General features: G+C 36.7%; 3 protein-coding genes and 2 pseudogenes across 4 annotated transcripts; 1 reads left to right on the top strand and 4 right to left on the bottom strand.

The window, feature by feature from the left end:
• Positions 1-555: 555 nt before the first annotated feature.
• LOC148917871 (uncharacterized) lies at positions 556-3,419 on the bottom strand (annotated as a pseudogene).
• Positions 3,420-7,911: 4,492 nt separating this feature from the next.
• Positions 7,912-11,974, top strand: LOC148917870 (uncharacterized). Its single transcript, XM_089050429.1, is given in 11 exon segments — positions 7,912-8,562; positions 9,121-9,255; positions 9,331-9,393; positions 9,496-9,558; positions 9,651-10,061; positions 10,063-10,554; positions 10,729-10,961; positions 11,055-11,142; positions 11,251-11,337; positions 11,434-11,664; positions 11,825-11,974. Coding segments are annotated over 11 exon segments (2,589 nt in total). The 5' UTR covers positions 7,912-7,926.
• Positions 11,975-13,524: 1,550 nt separating this feature from the next.
• Positions 13,525-14,475, bottom strand: LOC148917869 (uncharacterized; annotated as a pseudogene).
• A 61-nt stretch (positions 14,476-14,536) lies between these two features.
• Positions 14,537-15,265, bottom strand: LOC148917868 (uncharacterized). Its single transcript, XM_089050428.1, has 2 exons — positions 14,850-15,265; positions 14,537-14,567 (listed from the first exon to the last, which is right to left on the bottom strand). The coding sequence occupies exons 1-2, from the start codon at positions 15,263-15,265 to the stop codon at positions 14,537-14,539; spliced, it is 447 nt and encodes a 148-aa protein (XP_088906554.1).
• Positions 15,266-17,381: 2,116 nt separating this feature from the next.
• Positions 17,382-23,886, bottom strand: LOC103341958 (DEAD-box ATP-dependent RNA helicase 15-like). 2 transcript variants are annotated; one of them, XM_089049877.1, is made up of 12 exons: positions 23,104-23,886; positions 22,876-22,992; positions 21,997-22,097; positions 21,182-21,484; positions 20,755-20,986; positions 20,524-20,642; positions 20,247-20,303; positions 19,974-20,158; positions 18,368-18,512; positions 18,163-18,246; positions 18,005-18,068; positions 17,382-17,654 (listed from the first exon to the last, which is right to left on the bottom strand). In XM_089049877.1, exons 4-12 carry the CDS (start codon positions 21,317-21,319, stop codon positions 17,644-17,646), a joined length of 1,035 nt encoding a protein of 344 aa, XP_088906003.1. In that variant the 5' UTR covers positions 21,320-21,484; positions 21,997-22,097; positions 22,876-22,992; positions 23,104-23,886; the 3' UTR covers positions 17,382-17,643. The 2 variants fall into 2 exon arrangements, with proteins under 2 accessions (XP_088906003.1, XP_088906002.1); XM_089049876.1 differs by having other exon boundaries at positions 21,182-21,354.
• Between the last annotated feature and the right edge of the window lie 2 nt (positions 23,887-23,888).

Genomic DNA, 23,888 nt, shown 5'->3' with positions numbered 1-23,888 from the left:
GGAGCTGACGTTAGAGAAGAATAGTGAAGAAGAAAGGAGTAGAACCCTTTCTAGCCTCTAGGACATTCATTTCCGTACATGATAGTGTGGAAGAAGAAATGCATCGGCTGAAACCCTAATGCATCTCTCTTCTCTATTTAAATCTCCGTCCCTGATTAAAAAGCTTCAATAAGGTTTATCTCTGGTTGATCCGGTGGTTTACGAATTGGAAAAGCTTTCCGGGGAACAATTTTATGCGGAAATTTCTTTTTATCGCCATAATGGAGTCTTATTTCTATTTTGACCCCTCATTTTTCTGTAGCTTGTATATTTTGCCAAACTTTTCATTTGTACTTTTTACAAATTTTGCCTAATAAAACACATATTGGGTTTAGGGCATTATGTATTTCATTCATACTTTTCATGCATTGCCCTCTCTAATAATGAAAGCGTGCTATGGAGGTTCTTTTCAGGATTGCTTAATGAATTGTTTAACTAATTACAATGCTCATATCGCAGTTTCTCTAGCTTTGACCAAAATCTTACTTTTTGTTGGCAGATTTGGGAGTCCATAACTCATTGTATCTTTGACGTATATGCACTCATCCAGAAAAATTTTGACAGTTGTTGCTCGCGCTTGTGTTGAGTTCTTCTGGCATAGTACTTCTTCTGTATTACTACTAATTCGGGGAGATCTCGTGGCCAAACTACTCCAATCTGGCTTCCGCCCAAGCCCCCATTTCTCAAGATGAACTTTGATGGTTCTGTTAAAGCTTCTTCTTCGTCTGCTTCGGTTTTTGTTATTAGAGATGCAGGAGAAACACAACCAAGATTGCACCATGTGCCCGTGGCTAGGGAATAAACCTCAGCTAGAGTTGGCTGCTCATCTTCCTCCAATAAAGTCACAAGTCGCACAACCTTATAGTCATTGGTCATAGCATCAAAACCAATCCCAAAAGAAGCATTGTTCTTACCATGCGACCGAAAGTTAATACCAGGCCTCGGAAGGGTCACCAACTTTCTAATGGTTGGGTTCCATATAAAGAAGTTGTAAGCATATTAGCATAAGAAACGATATTATCCGCAAGGCAAATTAGCCCATCACAAGTGCCAACCACACATTAATATGTGAATTCCCAAAGTTTTTCTTTGCGGCAATTGGAAATTCGATCTTGGAGTACACATCAAACGCCTGGTTATCATGATGCACAGAGTGAACCTCGTCTTTTACCTTGTGAATGACCTTGTTTTGGTAGTAGGTGAGGCTACAGCTACCAGAAATTCTGTGGAGTAAGTGGTCAATGTCATTCTGGTTAGCAAAGTATACTGTTGGGCTGAGATGGGGGTGAATAAAGCTTTGGTTTATGATCATGGACCTCCATGTCTAGCAGACTGAAGTACTTTTGATCAGACTAATTAGGATCTCTTGTATGATTTCCTGAGGAAAAGAGCGTGCTCTCCAATTTTCAATTTGATCCTTTGATAATCTATTTATTGTTTGTTTTATGAAAACTATTTTTTTAAATGAACCTATTTTTTCTCTAAATAATGTACCTATTTTTTTTCTTTAAATAATGTGCCCTTTTTTCCCTGAATAAAGTACCTATTATTTGTTTTGTGAAAAACAATTTGATCATTTTTTTATTGTTTGTTTTATGAAATATATATATATATATTTTTTAATGAACCTATTTTCTCTCTCCAAATAATGTACGTATTTTTTTCCTCTAATAATGTACCTATATTTTTTTTTTAATGAACCTATTTTTCCTCTCCAAATAATGTACCTATACACATTTTGTAAAATAATTTACCTTATGAGTAAATAATGTACCTATATTTTCTATAAATTATTGTGTACCTATTTTTAATTTATGAAAAATGTACAGAGATTTCAATTACAAAGTAACTGACTTAGTTTTTTAAAAAAAAAAAAAATTAGGTAAATAATATAACTATATTTTATTTAAATAATATATTTATATTTATATTTTTCATAGGTACATTATTGGATATGTAATTTATAGATTTTTTTTTTTTTTTTTGGTTTACAATTTTAGGGGCCAATATGTGAGAGGGAATGACAACCAAAAGAAATGGGATGATGGGTATATGTCTAGGAAATATAAAATATAAAGATCTATATTGGACACAATATATATTTAAAAATTTATATTAAAATATAGGCTTAATTATGTACATGCTGTGCTTTCCAACTTATCTCAGATTACACCTGTGGTGAAAACGTCTCAAAGTACCCCCAACGTGCAAAAAACCGTCTCACGCTACCCTTTCCGTCAGCTTTTTTGAAGTTCCGTTCACGAATGTTACTGCTCATCTCCCCAAAATTCCGCAACAAGTAGCCTCCCCTTTGTTACTGTTCATCGCTTATTTACCCTCCAAAACTCAGAAATTTCTCCTAACCAACACAACTAGCAGCAAGAACAATTCGAGAGGTTGAAAAATCATACCTGGATCGAAGAAAATGGTGCTCAAATCGCCCGAACGAGCAATGGAGATTTTGGGTAAAAACCACCAATTTCTTGCTTTTTTCGGTGATCTAGACGACGGTTGGCAGCGGTTGAGATGTGAGGGTGGTAGAGGACAACGTGCTGGTTCTTTTGATATCCATGTCGTCGCAGGGTGGCCGGAGGAGGCGATGGCAGCCCAAAAGCTGGTGCGATGGCGGAATAAATGGGAGGAGGCTGGAATTTTGGGGAGATGAACGAATGCTCAGAACGGAACTTCAAAAAATGACGGAAAGGATAACGTGAGATGCTTTTTGCACATTGGGGGTACTTTGAGACGTTTTCCACCACATGTAATCGAGATAAGTTGGAAAGCACAGCATGTACATAATTGCCTAAAATATAATATAGTTACTGCACTTTTAAGTTGTAATGTGCCAAAATATTACAGCCGTGCGGCTATATACCCATTTTTAAAAAAATTTAAATAGGCTATACACATTTTTCCCTAATTTTTTGAAAAATAATATAGACGCTTGGCTTTACTCTTTTAACACGTGGTGCTTAGCCGAGAGTCGGGTAAGTGTTTATCTTTCTTTTTATAAAAAAAAATCTGGCCCAAAACGACGCCATTTTGAGGCCATGTCAATGAAAAAAATTTTGATCGAGCCTTGGACCAAACGACGCGTCGTTTGGCCGGCTCGTTTTAAAAAATGGCACGCGAGAGAGCAAGGCAATAGGCTAGGACTTTCGTCGAGCACCGTGTGCACACAAGGAGTTGTTCCACTACCGTTCATAGAGTCCACTGCAAAATTTTCGGCATTCCAAGGGGTCGTGCGACCCCTCTTGTCCCAATGTGCATATACCTCTACGTGCTAGATATTCTTGATCATCGTCACAAAACGTCTCGTGATTGGTCTCCCTATAGACTTCCAATTGTACAGTTGTTATGTCACAAGCGATTAGTTGCATAATTGTCCCAAAACGTCCCGTGAATGGTCTCTCTGAGAACTTGGGAGTCGTTTTTCTATTGTTACCATATTCTAAAGGATTTCCTTTCTAAAATAAAATTTTATTTATGAGAATAGTTTAGCACACACTTTTAACTGCAATGTGTGCTTGCCTTCTCAACAGGGTTGAAGTTGGCCTTAGAGTTGTGGTTCTCAATCTATATATGGTCTGGAGTTTAATGCACATGTAACAATTAGTTTGCAAAGAACTATGATACTGAATTTCAATAGTCCCATTTGCTTCATCATAGGAGGCCTTTTTTGTCATTTTGTTAGCGGCGTCGGCGATGGTACCCGATTTAGGATGATGATTTTAATTTTGTTATTATTGGTGTGAGAGATTTGTTTGTGTAAAGTTGACTCTTTTGTTAGTCGAAAGTATGGGTGGTACTCAAGGGCGGAACCAGGGGTGGTGGCTAGGGTGGGCTCCAGACAGCCCTGGTTTTTCAAAATGGACCTATATGTGCAATTTAATATAGCTAAGTTAGAAATCAGCCCAAGACTCTCCACACGTTAGCCCACTGATCCATTAAGCACAATCAAAACTTTGAAACATTGTCTTCCTTCCTTCCTCTTGAAAATGGGTTCCTCATTCCTTCCGCTTTCTCTTTTCTCTTTTTTGTTTCTTCTTTTCTTCATGTTTCTTCTTTGTCATTTTTGTCTTCTCTCTCATTTTTCTTCTTTGTCATTTCTTTCTTCTTTCTCCTTTCTCTTTTCTTTTTATTTCTTCTCTCTTTTCTTGTTTATATATTACTAATGACAAACCATTTGTTTGGCCAAGTGTTCTTTTGTAATCTGAACGAAAAAACACTAATTAAGATTAAATTGAAGTGCAAGACTGAAAGCCAGAAAATCAAATATCGTCACTTCCTCCGGAAAACCATTTGTATAGAAGTAGCAAACAATATATAATTTGCTACCAAAGTAATTACTTATATTTCCTCTCCTCACGATATGGAATGTTTCACTTCTTCTTTTTTATTCAGAAACAAAACAAACTTATGAACTATAAGTAATTACTAAATATATTAATTTGTCAGAAAGATCTAGAGGAGTGGCTAGGCTATAACAAAATCACCTTACAGACTGACAAGCTCATAGGCTAGCCCGTTTGCATTCGTTGATGAGTGTCAGACATAATTCAAAATAAATAAAATAAAAAGTCAGTGCAAGGGATTTGTAGCTTAAGTAGTTTAAATCACTGTCATACACTTGAGGTTTTAGGTTCGATTCATTTCATTCCTTCCCAAATATCGTTTGTATCAAAACAAGTAAAAAAATCGGCTTAACCATGAGCGGAAAGTTAACATATTTTCTAATCATAAACAACTTTTAACCTTCTAAGAGATATGCAATGCAATCGTATTTTAACCTTAGGCAAGAGGTGTGACGGAAGGCATGAAGAAAAGTCACTCGAAATCGAAGTTAGTTGGAAAGGATATGAAAATAAATAAAATAACCTCCCTCTTCCAAATTATAACAAATATATATTTTATACGCCTACCCAACATAATATATCCTATTATCTGATAAATATATTAGCACACATCCAATTGATCATCTGCAATTGATGCATGAAGGACATGGGAAACAATAACCTATTTCATAAGTATTATATACGGCACCCCGTGCGCGCGCACACATACATACATATATACATATATATATATATATATATATATATATTAGTTTGGCACATAAATTTAAGGCTTATCAAAATGGCATTGATAATTTTACTTGTGGTAGCCCTAGCTGTAGTGCAAGCCTGTGCGGAAGAGGTTCCTTCTTCTCTGGTCCCTGAATCTCACATTCCCTCTGAGCTTGGCTCTTCCCTTCCACATGGTGCTGATTTTGCAGAAATTCCCGAACTTCTTGTTCAGGCTGCAAGAAGGCGTCCTAAAAAGAAAACTCCTGGGAAACCTAAGCCTCCTCAAACTCCGAGAATACCTAAGCCTCGAAGTCCTATAAGGTATGGCCCTAACAACAATATCGCAGGAGAGACCTAGACCAGCCAAGCCTTCATCTTCTCTATACACACGCGTACGTAAGTCTGCAATCGTCTTCAGTATAGCTTGCAGTTGTTGATATGCAATAAATTATTGATTAGCTGCTCAAACTCATTTGAATTTTGAGGGCTATGTTATGTATGTACTTTTTCTTTAACGAATTGTATAATATGTCGGTAAAAATCTTCTGTTTAAAAATGTGGACTGGAGATAGTTGTATTTTCCTCCATTTCAGTGTAATAAAATTCACACTATAAAAAAATAATAAAAAAAAATTATTTGGTCCCGGTGTTGTAGTTTTGTTACCCAAAATCATGCACATGTATGCTATAACAAGAGCCTTACTACAATATCATACGATAGTGAAGGACCAACTAATGTATTAGTTTGGAGCAATTGCTTTCTCATGAAAAGTTATGAGTTCGAGTCCTAACATCCGTCATCCGTGTAGTATGCGTAAATTTCGTATGTTATCACCACTCTCAATAAGAAAGGTCCTTGAAAAATAATAATAAAAAAATCATTCCATAGGGATGAGAAGATGAAACATGAACCAATGCCCAATTCTTTTTAGGGAGCTTTAGTTTTAAAGCATAATATAGTTTACTAATTTAGTAGAAAGAAATACAATTTAGTCTAATTAGCAAAAGGCAAAAAAACAAAATGTAATAAAAATACCATTACAAAATATGAAAATTACAACATATGCCATTTTCAGTATTTAGTTTTAAACCAAAATTGAAAAACGACATCAAGCCAAAACTGAACCAAAACGACATCAACCGAAACCAAAATTGAATCACAACCCTTTCGCGCGACGTTTCAACTTCTCCTCCAGAAACCTCTGCAACTTCACCTCCAGAAACCTCCAGACCACCAACGATCATCGAAGACCACCAACGATCATCGAAGACCACCAACCCATTCGTGCGACCATCATCGAAGACCACCAACGATCGAAGCCGATTCTTCATTCTCTCTTTCAGCAGTTCCAACCTATTCCCCCAAAATCTGAAACGGCGACGGCGACCAAAGACGACGATTGAAGGGTTTAGCACTCTCTTGGGGAAAAAATCGTAAGAAAATGACCCCTAACATAAATTTGCCTTAGATTCTAGGGTTCTGAAATTTTACTTACTGTTCATTCTTCATTCTGCAATGTAGTTTAGGTTTTGGGTTTAGTTTTGGTTTGAAAACCTCTAAAAACCGAAAAATTACAAAAGAAAGAAAAAGAGCATCAAAACTGTTTTCTGCACTGAACAAAACAGAAACTGCATTGTAGTTTCTGCTAAATTATTTATACTTCTTTCCATTTCACGTCATGTTGTTCTGTAGTTTTGTAGTTCTTGTTTTGAATCATTCTACCTGCAGTTTTGTAGTTCTTGTTTTGGCTATGCTGATCTTTCAATTTCATGTCAAGTTGATGCATATTTTCTGGTACATTTTGTTTTTTGCATTGCAGTGAAAGACAAACTGCATTGTAGTGAACCACAAACCGCATTTGCTTCTTGAATGTTGCTCATTTCGCGCCATGTTCTTCTGTAGTTTCTGTTATGTTTTGCAGTTCTTGTTTTGGCTATGCTCTTCTTTCAATTTCATGTCAAGTTGATGCATATTTTCTGGTGTATTCTCTTTTTTGCATTTTAGTGAAAGACAAATCTGCATTGCAGTTTCTACCACAAACTGCATTGACAGTACCACAAACTGCATTGCATTTCAGTACTTCTTGAATGTTGCTCATTTCACGCCATGTTCTTCTCAGAGTTTCGTTATGTTTTGCAGTTCTTGTTTTGGCTATGCTCTTCTTTCAATTTCATGTCAAGTTGATGCATATTTTCTGGTGTATTCTCTTTTTTGCATTTTAGTGAAAGACAAACTGCATTGCAGTTTTACCACAAACAGCAGTTTCTACCACAAAGCTGCATTTTCTTGAATGTTGCTCATTTCACGCCATGTTCTTCTGTAGTTTCTGTTATGTTTTGCAGTTCTTGTTTTGGCTATGCTCTTCTTTCAATTTCATGTCAAGTTGATGCATATTTTCTGGTGTATTCTCTTTTTTGCATTTTAGTGAAAGACAAACTGCATTGCAGTTTCTACCACAAACTGCATTGCAGTTTCTGTTTGCTTGTAGTTTATCTCTACTTGTCCTAATAGTATTTTCATCCCTTCTTGTTGCAGATCACAAATGGCACAAGAAATGTCACCACAAAAGGAGGAAGCTCAAAACCAACCAAAGCGAAGATTCAAAATGATGGCTCAAAAGAGTAAACCAAAGCCAAAGTCAAAGCCAAACTATGATCGGAAAGCAAAGCACCCAGACTATGTCCAATTTCGGTGCAATTGCAACGCTTTCAACAGCATCATTACGGATGTAAAAGACAAGCTCAATGAAAGGCGAAGAAGCTTCTCAAGAACACCCCATTTTGGAACTTGATTGAGGTGTTTTACAACCGAAGGATTGACATGAATAACATGAATAAGTCAGACCTTGACTTAGTTCAGCTGCTCAAGAAGTTTGATCCAGATACAAAGTCCTTCAACTTTGGCACCGAAGCATTCAAGATCACAGGCAATGCTGTGAGTCAGATTCTAGGACTGCCAAATGAAGGAAAATCCGTCCAACTTGTCAATGATAAGTACACTTCTACCTTCAGAATAAGGCACTTCGGATTAAAGGGAAAACCATCAAAAAATAAGGTAGAAGAAGAATTACTAAAGACAATTTCCTTGGCAAACCAACCGAAGAAAGAAAAGGCCAAGGCAGAGGAAAAGAAGAAAACAAAGAAAGGAAAAGAAAAGAAAGAAGCTGAAGAAGAAGAAGAAGAAGAAGAAGAAGAAGAAGTTGACTACGACAAGGAGGTGGTCAGCCTAGTATTGGTTCACCTCTGCATGACATTCCTTTTTGCCAACGCTTCATCAACTTTGCATTGGAAAGTATTTGAGCATTGTGTGAATCTAGACACACTTTCATGCTATTCTTGGGCAAGAGCTGTTTCAGCCTACATGAATGAATCCTTGGTCGCAAAAGCAAAAGCAAAAGCAAAGAAGGGTGGAGAAGGCTCTATAGGAGCTGTTTCGGGTTGCATTATCCTAATATTGGTAAGTAAACAGTGGCTTATGCAATGCATTTTGAGTTTTAGGCAATGCAGTTTTCCTTTAGTTCAATGCAGTTTCTGTTTTATCCTAAGCAGTTTCCAACCTAATTTATGATATATCTTTCAATTTCATGTTTATGTTTTGCAGTTCTTGTTTTGGCTATGCTGATCTTTCAATTTCATGTCAAGTTGATGCATATTTTCTGGTGTATTCTCTTTTTTGCATTTTAGTGAAAGACAAACTGCATTGCAGTTTCTACCACAAACTGACATTCAGATTTCTACCACAAATCTGCATTGCGTTTCAGGCTTCTTGAATATTTCTCATTTCACCCCATGTTCTTCTGTAGTTTCTGTTATGTTTTGCAGTTCTTGTTTTGGCTATGCTGATCTTTCAATTTCATGTCAAGTTGATGCATATTTTCTGGTGTATTCTCTTTTTTGCATTTTAGTGAAAGACAAACTGCATTGCAGTTTCTGTGCTTCTTGAATGTTGCTCATTTCACGCCATGTTCTTCTGTAGTTTCTGTTTTATGATATATCTTGTTTTTGAACTGTGCAGTTTCTACTGTGTGAGAGGACAAACATAATACAACCAATCCTGGGCAAGGAGAAAGAAACTCCTGCCATTCTTAAATGGAGTCTTGTGGAACTCCACACAAGATTCAACCAAATAAAGGACTTGAATGACATCGAGGTATGCAATTTATCGCATGTTCTACTTTAATGTATCTTGAATGTGAATCCATGCTAAATCATTCTCATTGTACAGGGTATTTTTAAAACTCCTAAAAAGCGAAAAACTACCAGGGAAGAGGAAGACACTGTTGACAAGGTAATTAAAATCTGTATACAGTGCATTGCAGTTTGTGTTTTCTACATTGCAGTTTGTATTTTATCCAATGCAGTTTTTGAATCATTCAATCTCATTGTACAGGGTATTTTGAAAGCATATAAAAGGAGAAAAACTACTAGAGAAGAGGGAGTCCCTCTTGACAAGGTATAAGAATCTCTAAACAAAGAATTATGCATTGCGGTTTCCATTTCCTCCAATGCAGTGCAGTTTCTAATTAGTTTCCGTTCAATATGCAGAAAAAAGAAAAAGAAGATGAAGGACAACAAAGAGAAGCAGAGGAAGCAGAAGACCAAGGAAAACCTGATAATGCTGATCAAACTCCAGAATTAAAAGAGGATGGAAAGAAGAAAATGTTTGAGAATGAAGCTGGAAATGAACCTCTTGCAATTCAAGACCTCTTGGTGAAGTCCATGACAGACGAAATCAACTGTCGCCAACGTCAAGATCCTACCTTCATTTGCCCAGAAAGATTACAACTGTGGAAGGATGAAATAAATGAAGACAGTGAGAAGAAAATGAAGGAATTGTGGGATATATTTATCCAAGGAGAAAAGAGATCAAAGGATTTGGAAGCAAAGTTGGCAACATACGTAGAGAAATTAGATAATGAAGAATATTTGACTGCCACCATGACAGTGGAATCTACAGATTCGGCTTCAGGAAATACAAAATCTAAAAAGGAGGATTGCAGAATTGGAAGGCAAGGAAACTTGTATTGACAAGGAGAAGATTGCCAAGAAAAAGGAGATTGAAGAAAAGTACAAGGTAGAAATTGAAAGCTTGTTCTCAGACCCAACAGTCTTTGAAATGGAGATGGATCTGCCTACAACACAACCAACACAACCAGTTGAAGAGCAAGAAGAAGAAGAGGAAGAGAAAGAAGAAGACAAGAAAGAAGAAGAGAAGCAACAAGAAGAGAAAGAAGAAGAGAAGAAGCAAGATGCTCCAAAACCTGATGTTCCTTCAAGAGTACTAAGGCTGAAGAATAGAGAAAGAAAGAGGTTTCAAGCATCTTGCTATGTGTACGAAAAAAATAAGAAACCAAAAAAGAAGGCAAAAAAGGATGATGAAGAACTACCACAATTCAAGATTATCTCTTCCGAGGAGCAATCAACACAAGAGGATCCTCAAAATCAGAAGGTGGTATGCAATTACTGCAGTTCAAGCTGCTGCTTTTCGCATTGCAGCAAATAGAAACTCGCATTGCGTTTCGCTTTAAACGGAATCGCATTGCAGTTTACGCTAAACGGAAACTGCATTGCAGTTTCTGTTTTATCAAATGTAGTTTCTAATTAGTTTCCTTTCAATCTGCAGTTAACACAAGAGGCATCTCAGCCCGATGCCACAAATCCAATTCCTGATCCCCTAAAAGGAAGGAGCCTTCATGATTCAATACCTGTAGGTATGCAAGAATCAAATGATGAAGATGAAGGAAAAAAAAAGCCAACAAAGAAAAAACTAGGATGGGGTCAAAAGAGGGTTTGGCAGAAAATTCCAAAGGAGGACAGGGACATAATTCAAGAATACTACTTAAGTACTCAACCTAGGTAATATCTCTATTCCAAAAGAACAACTCTTTCATCTTTTAATTACAATAAACTAAAACTAATCTTGTGAATTTCATGTATTCGAATCCGCAGTGATAGCTTTTGGGCAGGACTCGATAATGAGAAAGTGACAAACCATGATATCAAAGATATTGTATGGGACCTGGAACTGTCACAAAACGTAAGTATAAAATACTAATTCTATAACACACACTGCACTGCATTTTTTATTTGTGCTACCTATATTACCCGTTAATAATTCCATTTTTCTCCAATCAATGTGAAACAGGTTATTGAGGCCTATATCCAAATAGAGGAGGAGAAAATAGGGCCCATGCAGACAGATAGTCCACAGTACATGTCTACATGGACTTGGGTAAGAATTATTTTGAAAATTCAAAGTTGTTTAAACAGACACGGCACTGCAGTTTTGAAAAATATATACTAACAAATTGCCATTCAATGATGGCAGGCTTACATGCAAACCTTTCTAGAACCAAATTGGCATAGGGCCCTGTATGAACACTTACTTGAAAAACTCGGAAAATGCAATGTTCTCTTCTTCCCGATCATTTCAAGTTCTGAGTTCCACTTTACACTTCTCACATTTCACAAAATGGAACGAAAGTGGAGACACTACAATCCACTTAGATCGTTGGGATCTAGAAAAGAAGAAAGGTGTATTGACATTGCTCAAAATTTTGTAAGTGGAATGAAACTGTCTTAATTTCTCAGCACAAACACAAACAGAAACTGCAATGCAGTTTACAGTATTATAATCTTTGCTTAATTTGGACAAAACTATAATATGCAATGCACTGATTACCATTTCTTTTTCTCTTTTTTTCTTCTTCTTTAAACAGGTTAATATTGTGGAAGGGTGGCTAGAATATATCAGACCACAAGCACAAGAGTTCTTAGAAACTAAAACAATACCAAAACTTGTGAAGCAAAAAGAAGGCCCCCTACACCTGCACAGGTTGATTTGTCCCCAAATGAAGAACTCACTCTAAATTGGATTCTGCAAAATCCATATCAGTTTCCATTTGAGGATGACACAGAATGTGCTCAACAAAATTCGTCTTCGTAAGAATTGTGTCTACTCAACCATTCATTACAATTTGAAATCATTCAAAACCAAAAGCTAATCTCGTATTCATTTGCAGGTTGGATTGCGGCATGTTCGCTCATGTTCTACATGGATAAAATAGCACAAGGACAGCCCATTCCAAAAAATGTGGACAAGAATTTCATGAATGAATATCGAGCACAATATGTCACAAAACTCCTACACCACAAACACTGTGTAATTAATCGTCTCTAGTGATTTGCCTTTCGTTAACTCAAGACAATATGTATCTTAATTCTTGTGGATGTTTGTAAATATTTCTAGTTATGGTATATAAGAACATATTTCCTATACATATAAACTGTAATATAATCTTGGAACAGGATGCAACAAAACGAAAGGGAAACAACAAACCGCACTGAATTTTCGGTCAAATCGCAACAAATTAAAAGCTGCGGTCAGATTTCTGTCTCGAACAATTATTCAAATTGAAATATCGAACAAGAAACGCTGCGATTCTGTCTCGAACAAGAAAGCGCTGCGCTTTCGGTCTCAATAAGAAAGCTGCAGTTTCGTCAAAATCTGCACTTGCTCAAAAGGTAAAGGCATAATCAAAGTACTAAAACTAATATCAAATCACATTTAAGTAGGTCAGCAGTTGTAACATTCCAATATACTTGCAAAATTATTCTGAAATTGAATTATCGAACAAGAAACTGCATTCTGGTCTCGAACAAGAAATCAATTGCGTTTCGTCTCGAACAAGCTGCTGCTTCTGTCAAAATCTGCACCTTCTTGCTCAAAAGGTAAAGGCATAATCAAAGTACTAAAACTAATATCAAATCACATTTAAGTAGGTCAGCAGTTGTAACATTCCAATATACTTGCAAAAATTATTCAAATTGAATTATCGAACAAGAAACGCACTGCAGTTTACAGTCTCGAACAAGAAATCGCACCGCAGTTCGTCAAAATCTGCTCGAAAGGTAAAGGCATAATCAAAGTACTAAAACTAATATCAAATCACATTTAAGTAGGTCAGCAGTTGTAACATTCCAATATACTTGCAAAATTATTCAAATTGAAATATCGAACAAGAAAGCATAGCTTTCGTCAAAATCAGACCACGCTCAAAAGGTAAAGGCATAATTAAAGTACTAAAACTAATATCAAATCACAACATAGACTAGCAAAAATATTCTGAAATTGAATTATGGGACAAGTTCTGTTTCAAAATCTGCAATAAATAAAAGCTGCAGCGGCTTAACAAAATCTGCTCAAATCTGAAAACAAGCATTCAATGGCAGTCAAAAACGAATATCCACTCATGAAACAATTGTATAATTTTCATTAACTTCAAAAAACAATCATAATATCCAATTAGAAGCTGTGTAGCCAATTAAAAGCAACTAAAACTGCAATGCAGAAACTGACTATACATTCACTAAACCATATCTAACGTAAGCAATCGTCAATCGAGAAGTAATGTTCATATCACACCTTGTAAGTCTTCCTATTATGCCCAGTAACACTACACCGACTGCATTTCAATGGCCTTTTAAATTCACCAAAAGCTTTGATCCTCTTTGTTGGTGGTCTTCCGGCTGGCCTCTTTGTAATTGGCGGAAGCACAAATCCAGCTGCAAAACTGGTGCTGCCCAAGCCTTTCCCAATATCCGAATAGGAAAAATATGACTCTCATAGGCTTTTCAAAGAAGTCATCCTATAGTAACACTCCACGTAATCATAAATTGAATCTTTCTTTGCTAGAATTGCAGCTACCGCATGCGTGCAAGGAAACCCGTCAATTTGCCAAAGACGGCAAGAACAAGTCCTTTGCTCAAGATCAACCATCACAGAATAATCAGCAAATACTTCAAAAACAGTGAAACTAGAACGACGAACTACCCAAGTCCTACCGGCCTCCGCATTTTCCCACAGTCTAGTTTCCATCTCCGGACACAAAATTGTTGTCCACTTCTCCGCTTCAATTCGTCGTTGAGAATTCAATACCATCAATTTCTGTCGAATCCCTTCTATCAAAGGTAGCACCGGCAAATCTCGAAACACACCAACCCAATTATTAAATGACTCCGCTAAACTATTTGCCATCTCCCCATACCGCATTCCTTTGAAATATGCGTTCAGCATAGTGATCTCTAGACAAATCAGATATAAATGTCTTCACTTTCGAACTCCCAACAATCACCAACTCCTCCATTGCTACCGTAAACTCTTCCTCTGTAACAGTATATGCGCACCTACTAAATAAATTGATAACACGATCCTGGAGCAATTTCCCATAACCTGACTTCGGGTACTTCGATATCAAATTCTGTTTGAGGTGATATGTAACAGTAAGAATGAGGCCATCCAGGAAACACAAACCCCGTTGCATTTAACAAACCTTGATTGCGATCCGAAAAAGGTCACCACTCTCCCCATCGGTAGCAAAATAGAAGCCAAATGTTGAAGAAACCAAGTCCAATTCTCCTCTGTCTCAGAATCAACAACTCCAAAAGCTAGAGGATAAAACCCTGCAAAACAAAACCAAGAGCACAAGTATAAGCAAAAAAGGGAAATTGCAGTGCAGTTTTTGAAAACAAATCTGCTCAAATTTGAAAGGAAACCAAAAGGCAAAACCATGATCCAAGTACTAAAACTAAATTTAAAACACATTTAAGTTCATGAGCAGTTGCAACATTCCCACAGACATAAAAAAATTACTAAGAAAATCGAATTATGAAACAAGAAACTGCAATGCAGTTTCGCTAAAAAATTGCAACAAATGGAATCGCAATACATTACAGTAACCATACCTTGATTTCCATTCTTTCCGGAAGTTACAGAGAAGCTGCCCCTTGTACTCGCTCTTCAAAAACGTAGCATCAACGAACAACAAGGGTATGCAATATTGAAATCCAGCAATGCAACCGCCAAACGACACAAAAAACCGTCTAAAGCGATTAATTCCAGCTTCACATTCAAGAGTGCAGAGAGAACCAGGGTTAGTTTCCTTTACGGCGTCCGCATACCACACTAACTCGTTGAAGGACTTCGACTCATCACCGTGAACGTTCAATTTAGCTAACTCTTTGCCAAACCATGCATGGTAGTATGAAATGTCTATACCATAATAATCTTTGAACTCGTGTATAATCTCAACTGGCTTCAGCTCTGGTTTTGCACGAATTCTGTCCACAATGAGGGAGGACACCACACGAGACTTCATCATCTTACTCTTTGATTCCCGTATCCGACCCACACATGTATGCACATTATTTAATGTCCGAATTACAAAACAGCCAGTAGCTTCACAACGAGAAGCATAAACACGCCAGCTACAACCCTCCAATTTCTTATTCGAACAAATAGCAACCACCCGCTTCTTGTCATTGCCGGCATATAAAAAATTAAATCCTACTTCAAGAGCGTACTTGCACAATTTCAAACGGAACTCCTCTGCACCACCGTCAAACTTCGCCCTACATGATGTATGTACGTCTCCCACTCATTCGACAACAAAGGCTTAGCACTTGCTCTCTTCGACCTGCCCAAAAATTCATTTCTGTCTTCGACAAGTACTAGAACACGACGACTCGCCCTTTTCACATGCTATCAACTCCTTATTTGCACAAAAATCACCACTATATTCACTGCTCCCGCATAAATCCTTCACTAAAATATCAACACTCTTCTCATTTGATACAAACAAAAATGACCTCATCATGTCCAAATCGCTATCCGTTTCTAGAAAACAACTCGGATAACTGGGCAGCGAATACCGTAACGTAAAACAACCCAACTGCAAACCCTTAAACCTTAGACACAAAGTCTTCAAAATATCAACCATGGATGACTCTGATGAAACTGAAAACATAATGGTTTCCGACTTATATGTGCACTTGGCAATGACACACACCTCCATTAGCCTTGAAAATGCAAACAAAACAACAAACAAAAACAGAAAACAATTTAAATCAGTAAATAATGTACATGAGCAGTTGTAAAATTCCAATAGACTTCCAAATATTAGTCTGAAATCGAATTATGAAACAAGAAACTGCAATGCAGTTTCTGCCAAAGTACTAAAACTAATATCAAAACACATTTAAGTAGGTCAGCAGTTGTAACATTCCAATATACTTGCAAAAATTATTCTGAAATTGAATTATCGAACAAGAAACTGCGCTGCAGGTCTCGAACAAGAAACCTGCATTCTACGTCAAAATCTGCACCTGCTCAAAAGGTAAAGGCATAATCAAAGTACTAAAACTAATATCAAATCACATTTAAGTAGGTCAGCAGTTGTAACATTCCAATATACTTGCAAAAATTATTCTGAAATTGAATTATCGAACAAGAAATCGCTGCAGCTTCGGTCTCAACAAGAAAGCTGCAGTTTCTCGTCAAAATCTGCACTTGCTCAAAAGGTAAAGGCATAATCAAAGTACTAAAACTAATATCAAATCACATTTAAGTAGGTCAGCAGTTGTAACATTCCAATATACTTGCAAAAATTATTCTAAAATTGAATTATCGAACAAGAAACTGCTGCAGCGATTTACGGTCTCAACAAGAAATCTATGACAGATGTAGTTTATGACAGAAAATCAAAACAATTCGAATAGAAACCAAAAGGAAACCACGATAAAAGTACTAAAACTAAATTCCATAAACATACAAGTCGACATAATCGAAAACAGGTTCTAAAGTACTCATACCTCAAAACTTAGGACTGCCAAAAATCTCCACAACCAAACAAAGAATTTAAAATCAAATCTGATCACGAAACGAAGAATATAGGGTTTAGCATTGAACGCCACAAGATCGCGCCGCAAAATCGAGCCACAAAACTGAGCTCGAAAAACCCGAACTAAAGAGCAAATCACCCAAAATCGATCATTCAAAGATGAAAATCGAACGAAAACGTAGCAGAAAAAGGAAGACAGAAAAAGCGAAGAAAATAAAAGCAAAACCTACAAGAAAATTGAGCTCCAATGGCAGAACCCAGCTCTGAAACGAAGAAGAAAACGAACGAAAGAGAAGAACTCGCGCGTCATTTAAACGCGTTGAGAAAAGCGTCATTTAATTTGTAGGTTTACGGATAAGTGAGCTTTTAAGAGAAAAGGGTAGAATTGTCTTTTTATTTGACATTTTTAAGCTGGCCCAACGAATCTGAGCCAGCCTTGGGCCTAATCTAAAATAGCTATTTTTTATTGAGTATTAAAACCCAAACTAAAATACCTAATATCTCACTTCCTAATTAGTAAACTTAATTATGTCTAATACCTAATTTTCCTTTCTTTTTAATATCTAAAATAAAAACACAGGCGATTAATAAAGGGAAATTTGGGAGAACAGAAATCTGACGTTAAAACTGCCATCATAAGCAAAATTCAGCTGAAGGCTTAAGTCTTACAAATTCTCTGCTCGCTATCAATCTAAAGTTGGACTGAAATGGGGATAAAAAAAACATCATCACAAGCACTCTAATCCTCTTCTGTCATGATAGTATTCTACATTCAAAAGAAATGCTATTAACTAGGCTGATCAGATCCAGAGTCCACCATCCTTTGAATTGCAAGGCTCGTCGTTCACTTCAAAAAACTATCATACTTGCACTGCATAAATCAGAAACATCTGTAAGTATTTGTACTGTATCCTGAGTTGCAAAGATAACCCCTATGCAATCTTAACCACCAAAGCGCGCAAACCCACCAAACCAGAAAAGGAAACGCAGTTCCGAAAAACATAAAATGCATCTTCTAGCAGTAGGCAAGATAACCACAAGACTTCTTCATGATTGAAGAATTAATTATGAGAGAAATACATCTCCACTGATTGAATGAAAAGGTATCATTAGATGGTACTTCTTCATGTTGACTAGTGTTTATCTAACCAGCTTCTCCGATTTAGTTTCTAAAACTACCATACTGCAAATATTAACATTTTGTGAAAAAAGCTGTCTTACTGTATGTAGAAGTATCAATTTGCTCCGGAAGCTCCTTTATGTCCACCTCAAACCTTGACTGGACCTGAAACAAGAAATTTGGTTTAAGAAAAGGGTATAGCAAAAGCAGAAGAAATGCTTGTACTGAAATATATATTTTATATATATATATATATTACCTGATTAAGAACATCAGAGTCTGATGCAGAAGAGACAAATGTAATTGCCAGTCCCTTGGTACCAAACCTACCAGCTCTGCCAACCTATGAAGGAAGGAAACGAAGCACAGAAACAAGAAACACTGGAGTCAGCTAGAGATTAGGGAGACGACCTTCACCCATGCACAAAGACAAGTAACAAAATTGTTAAAAGAAAAACAAATACCCTGTGTAAGTAGGTATCGGCAGAATCTGGCATGTCATAATTAATAACAATGTTAACACGCTCGATATCAATTCCCCTTCCTACTAAATCTGTTGCCACAAGAATCCTTGAAAGCCCCTCCTTGAAATTCTTGTAACGTTTCAACCTGCAAATGGAAAACCATGCCAAATCAGTTGATACTATGCATTCCTGACATTAAAATCCGGAAAAGGAAGATCACAGAGTGTAAAATAAGAGGCTAAATAGCTCGCAAGTCAAGAAGAGAAGAAGAAGAAACAAAGAGTCACTTGAGGGCTAGATAACCTAGGTAATATGAATAAGACTTCTCACAGAAGACAAAAAAGGAATCATCTAGATTGAGGGACTTCAGCTGCTATGCTATAGTTAGTCCATTCTTCCCCGAGTTTAGTAGTAAAGGCAAACCAATGAAACCAGACAACCTACCTTTAGTGAGATAATTGTCAGCAAAAAGGCAGAAAACAATGGCCATTTTTTTTCCATTTTGAATTTCTAAAACCAGCTACCCACTCTTGTTCCAAACAAGGATCATCTGCACATTGGCATTGCTGAGTGCTAAACTGCCCATATGCAACAACCTCATACTGGAGAAATGCCAAAAAGATGAGATGCTCCAAGTGTATTTTCTAAACCATTCCATTTTTTTTCATTCATGTGCTTTTCATTGACAGACAACATCCTTGGGAGCCAAATGCATCTTGCAGAAATTTCGCAGATAATCACTGTAAAAAAAGATGGATCCTAATAGGCAGGTGAGTTCAGAATTGGATGGAGATTGATTAAGTATTGATGTCAGCCGGACAAGGCTGTTATTTGAAGAGAGTTGATCACTGCAACATCTTTGAAAAGAAAGTTCCTGACTGATCCATTCTTGGTAGTTGTAGGTGACAGAAAGTAAATGCAGGACATTAATGAGTGTTTTTTTAACTATAAACTACAGTTCTAAAGAACTAGAATATGATATCAAATTTATTATACGCATGTTAACATGAACTTAACTCTATTACAAGAACTCACGCTCTTATAATAACTTCAACTATATCTAAAACTCCATTTCCCACTAGTTATTGTAAATACTACAGAAACATCAGATCACTAAAGAAAAAATAGATTAAAAAATAATCAACATATCTATATTTATAAATCATATTGCATTCACAGCAGTATTTTCAAAAACAGAGAAAAAAATAGCCCAGGCCTAATAAATTATAAACTGCACAAATAAACCTGCTTCAGGCTACAAATCAAATCTGCATCGATTAGGAGGATAAAATCTGACATTTCACATTGTAGTACACTTAGCTTATCAGACAATGGGAAATCAGGAAGCAAACACAAACACCTTACTCCCACCCGAAATGTAACATAAGATACCAACCCAAATCAATGCAACACTCATAGTACTCCACTAAAGCAAACATAAACCAATATAAAACAATATGGAAAACAAAATTGATGAAATTCTCACAGGACACAAGCAAGCACAATGAAGGGTAACAACTGTCAGAATACATTATCAATACTATATGCAAAGAATAAATTGGTACTTTCTCTCATTTATTGTATTTCAAGGGGATGAAATGCACACCTTTCTTCCTGAGGCATTCCAGAGTGAATGCAGATAGATGGGAAGTTACAATCAGCAAGTAATTTGTTCAGCTCAGCTGCTCTGCTTACACTTTTTACAAAAATAACAACTTGGTTGAAATCCAATGCATCAAGAAGGTCAGTCAACTTGCGGTTTTTCTCAGGTTCGCTCAATTTGATGTAGTGCTGCACACAGAGAGAGAGCATGAGGGTGAGCAAGCAAGACACAGTTAACCAACAACACAAAAGCTCATCAATCACATTACATAAATACCTGTACGAGACCATGAAGTGTCAATTTGGCCTCATCATCTACATAAATTTCCATGGGCTGCAACAAACAAATATGATCACAAATTGAATTAAAACACAAATCTTGCACCTCCAATACTCCATAATAAGCACACACATAAAAGTTGAACAAACCAGACCAAACATCACCATATATCAAAGTTTATAAATATTGATACAAATTTCAAAATAAAATAAAATTAGGGTTTAAACAATCTACAATCATAAGAAGCTGATTATTTGTAAGTTCATAATATTACATCTTGCATAAATTTCTTGCAAACAGGGCGGATTTCTTTGCTTAGTGTTGCTGAAAACATCATCACTTGCTTGTCATGAGGAGTCAACTTAAAGATCTCCTGCACATCTCTCCTCATATCTGAAAAAGTTGGAAGAACCGGAAAATTAAATAAAACTTAACATAAAATAATTTTCATTACAGAAAAATACTGGTGAAGTCCCCTTTAACAAGATTAATCTTAAAAAATTACCAAGTGACTCAAGCATCTTATCACATTCATCGAGAATAAAATGTCTGACATTCTTTAGTCCAAGCTCTTTATCTCTTGCCAAAGCTAATATTCTCCCAGGTGTTCCAACAACAATGTGAGGACATTCATTTTTCAGCAAGTCTTTGTGAACCTTGATACTGACACCTCCATAGAAGACTGCAACCTTTAGGTCCGGCAAATAGGTACTGAATCTCTCAAATTCATGACAAATCTGTAGCAAAAAATAATAATAGTAGCTTCATTAAACAGAACCTCAACATAGAATCGTATGGCCAAAACAGCACCAGCTTTATATCCAAAATGCATTTGTGCATCAACACATATATGCATGCATAATGCACATATCAGAATTTTAATAGTTAGAAATCGGAGTTCTCTACACTGATAATGAATTCATTGAGCATACCTGGTAAGCCAGTTCTCTTGTGTGGCAAAGAATAAGAGCAGCAACCTGACCAGCAACCGGATCTATTTGCTGAAGGGTTGATAGAACAAAGACGGCGGTCTTTCCCATCCCAGATTTTGCTTGACAGATAACATCCATTCCTAATATAGCTTGAGGGATGCACTCATGTTGAACTGATGAAGCAAACAAAATTGTACCGGACGAAACCTCAGTAAGTATAAATGACCTTCCAGATCCTTTTAATGGAAAGGTTTACCAAACCAGTTTTCTTGCCGAAATCATGAATATGGAATTAGTGATTACCTGGACATAGAAAAAATAGAAAACTCAGAAATAGTCAACCACAAAAGATGATTAAACAATTAAGGACAATCTTGCCATTCTCACATTCCATGTAAAAGAAATCAATTGATGAGAGAACGTTTAGCATCTATAATTCATTATAGATGTAAATTACACACTTATGTTAGTAATTCATGTGGTACAGCCAACAGATATGAAACAACAGACCAATGAAATCATGCACTCGAGAACTTTAAAGATGGACAACGTATAGATACTAGACACATACTGCATTGAAATTCAAAATTCAGAGACCCATCCAAAGAATTGATAATACCCAAGTGGCATAGCATAGAAATACTACGACGGCTAAAAATATATGAAAAGAACTCATTCATCTACTTGTAACCAGGAATGCAGAAATGAGATGCAACGCCACATAATTATGCAACATAATTCTTCCGACCACAGAATCAGAAGTCCAGCAGACTCTTGACACAGATATATAATTATAACAATGAGAGGAACTTTGCCTTCTGAAGGATGTTCGAATCCAGAATCCACAATCGCTCGAAGAAGCTCTGGTTTCAACAGGAAGTCTCTGAATCCTGAACTGTGGATGCCAACATAGCCCCTGCACCATATTACATAGGAGTTTAGAAAAAATAAATAAATTTGAGGGATCCATAACAAATAAAACCTCATGTAATCTGAAAATATGAAATGCGTAGAAGATTAGCAAGATGTATCAACAAAACCTCATAACAAATTTGATGTAGTTGAATCACAGCATACAGAGGAAGAGGCAATATACACATTAAAGCATTACCCTCCAATAAGAAAATATGAAAAATGCATTTCCATCAAATCACAATACTGAACCCCAGAGTTTTACGCACAATAACCAAAGTGATGCCAAAAGGAGCTTAACCGGGAACACCTTTCTTTTGTGAGAACATGGACTTAATAAAAACTACAGTGAGGTTTTATCACAATGTTTAACCTTATTTGGTCGAGCATATCTTTTAGAAACTTAAGCACTGTAGAAGCACGAAACTGAATTTGTTAGGTTCTATTTTATTATAAGAAATTTGGGTCTGTCTCTGTCCATAAAGACATCTAAGTCAAATTTGACAAAATCTCTTGTTTTTTTTGGTAAACTTATATTCCAAAAATGAAAACATTCTGAAGAAGCGAACAAATCAAATCCAAAATTACTTTCTCCACTTTTTCCTCAGTTTTCACAGTGACCAAGCAAAGTACAAAACAGTACAAATAGCACAACCACAAACCAACCAAAATCAACATTAAAAAGTACTTTTTTTATCTATACGTACACAAGCAAACAGCCCAACTGACTGGTGATAGTAAAATGGAAGATGCGAAATTAAGAAAAAGTTCAAGATACTAACTTTTTAACAGTATCACCAGACGGCTTGGCGGAGACGGAGTTGGGGGCATTTTGGTCTTCCTCTTCATAATCGACCAGCTCCTCTTCGTAACCATCGTTGTCTCTGATTTCACCCATGCTATAGAACCACAACAAAATTTGAGCTCGAGCGTTAGGGTGTTTCTAAGAATTGTGAATCAGAAGCTTTAAGAACTAGTTGAACTGCTTTGATACGGTTTAAATTGCCTACCTTTGAGCTTCCACTGAGCAAGAGAGATTCAGAGTAATGATCTACGAGTGTCGAGGCCTCTGAGAAAATTCAAAAACAATAATAACAAAAATTGAAAATTGAAAATGTTTGGGAGAGAAGAACGGAGCGAATGGATATAAACCCTGGATCTAGGGTTCGGGAGGAGGGGAAGAGTGGACTTGGGATTCGAAGGTAGGGGAGAAGATATAGGGAGCGTGACGTTAATGAATGGACGAAAGTACCCTCCTAGTTGCGAATTTGGAGATATTTTTGAAGGACGTAATGGTCACTGCGAGGAATGGATATTTCAAACTCAAAATCATGTCAGAAGGGTAGCGCGAGGATAAGAGGGGTGCAATGCAACCGAAAATTCAAATAAGTAGAAGAAAAAAACCGGACCAAACCGAACCGAAAAGGTTCGGCCGATTTGGCCAGTTTTCGGGTTAAGTTGCCCAGCCCTAGATTCAGTTCTCGGCTATTTGTATCCCAAAAGCTAGGACTTTGAGAACAAATGTGAGTTTTATAGAAGACACACAGAAGATTAATTTGCATAGCCACACGTCTATAAAGGAAAATTTCTCCTCTGGGGTCACCTCCTCCATAGACCACATATGATACGTCACATGTGGGGTGCAACTTACAGGCATAGGAGGCCTCATTCTTTGAATGTCAAACATATTATCATCAAGATGTTTCCACTATAGGCGGTGATGTGCATATTGTGGGCTCCATATTCTTCCCCACTACAAGCTTTCAATACTGCGGCAGGCTTAGGCTATATTTTG

Source organism: Prunus mume, linkage group LG4 (assembly GCF_029339155.1).
Source record: "Prunus mume cultivar Tortuosa linkage group LG4, ASM2933915v1, whole genome shotgun sequence".
Taxonomy (NCBI): Eukaryota; Viridiplantae; Streptophyta; class Magnoliopsida; order Rosales; family Rosaceae; genus Prunus; species Prunus mume.
Note: the sequence above shows the minus strand (reverse complement) of the source record. Positions and strands in the feature narration are given on the sequence as shown.

Excerpts from the sequence above, each read along its gene's own strand:
- LOC148917868 (XM_089050428.1), bottom strand. The coding sequence starts at position 15,265 with ATGATGAAGTCTCGTGTGGTGTCCTCCCTCATTGTGGACAGAATTCGT. Across the intron at positions 14,568-14,849 it reads CGGAAAGAATGGAAATCAAG|GGTTTTATCCTCTAGCTTTT; the intron begins GTATGGTTACTG and ends TTTGTTTTGCAG.
- LOC103341958 (XM_089049876.1), bottom strand. The coding sequence starts at position 22,991 with ATGGGTGAAATCAGAGACAACGATGGTTACGAAGAGGAGCTGGTCGAT. Across the intron at positions 22,098-22,875 it reads TCTGGTGATACTGTTAAAAA|GGGCTATGTTGGCATCCACA; the intron begins GTTAGTATCTTG and ends AATATGGTGCAG. Across the intron at positions 18,069-18,162 it reads ACTCTGATGTTCTTAATCAG|GTCCAGTCAAGGTTTGAGGT; the intron begins GTAATATATATA and ends TTCTTGTTTCAG.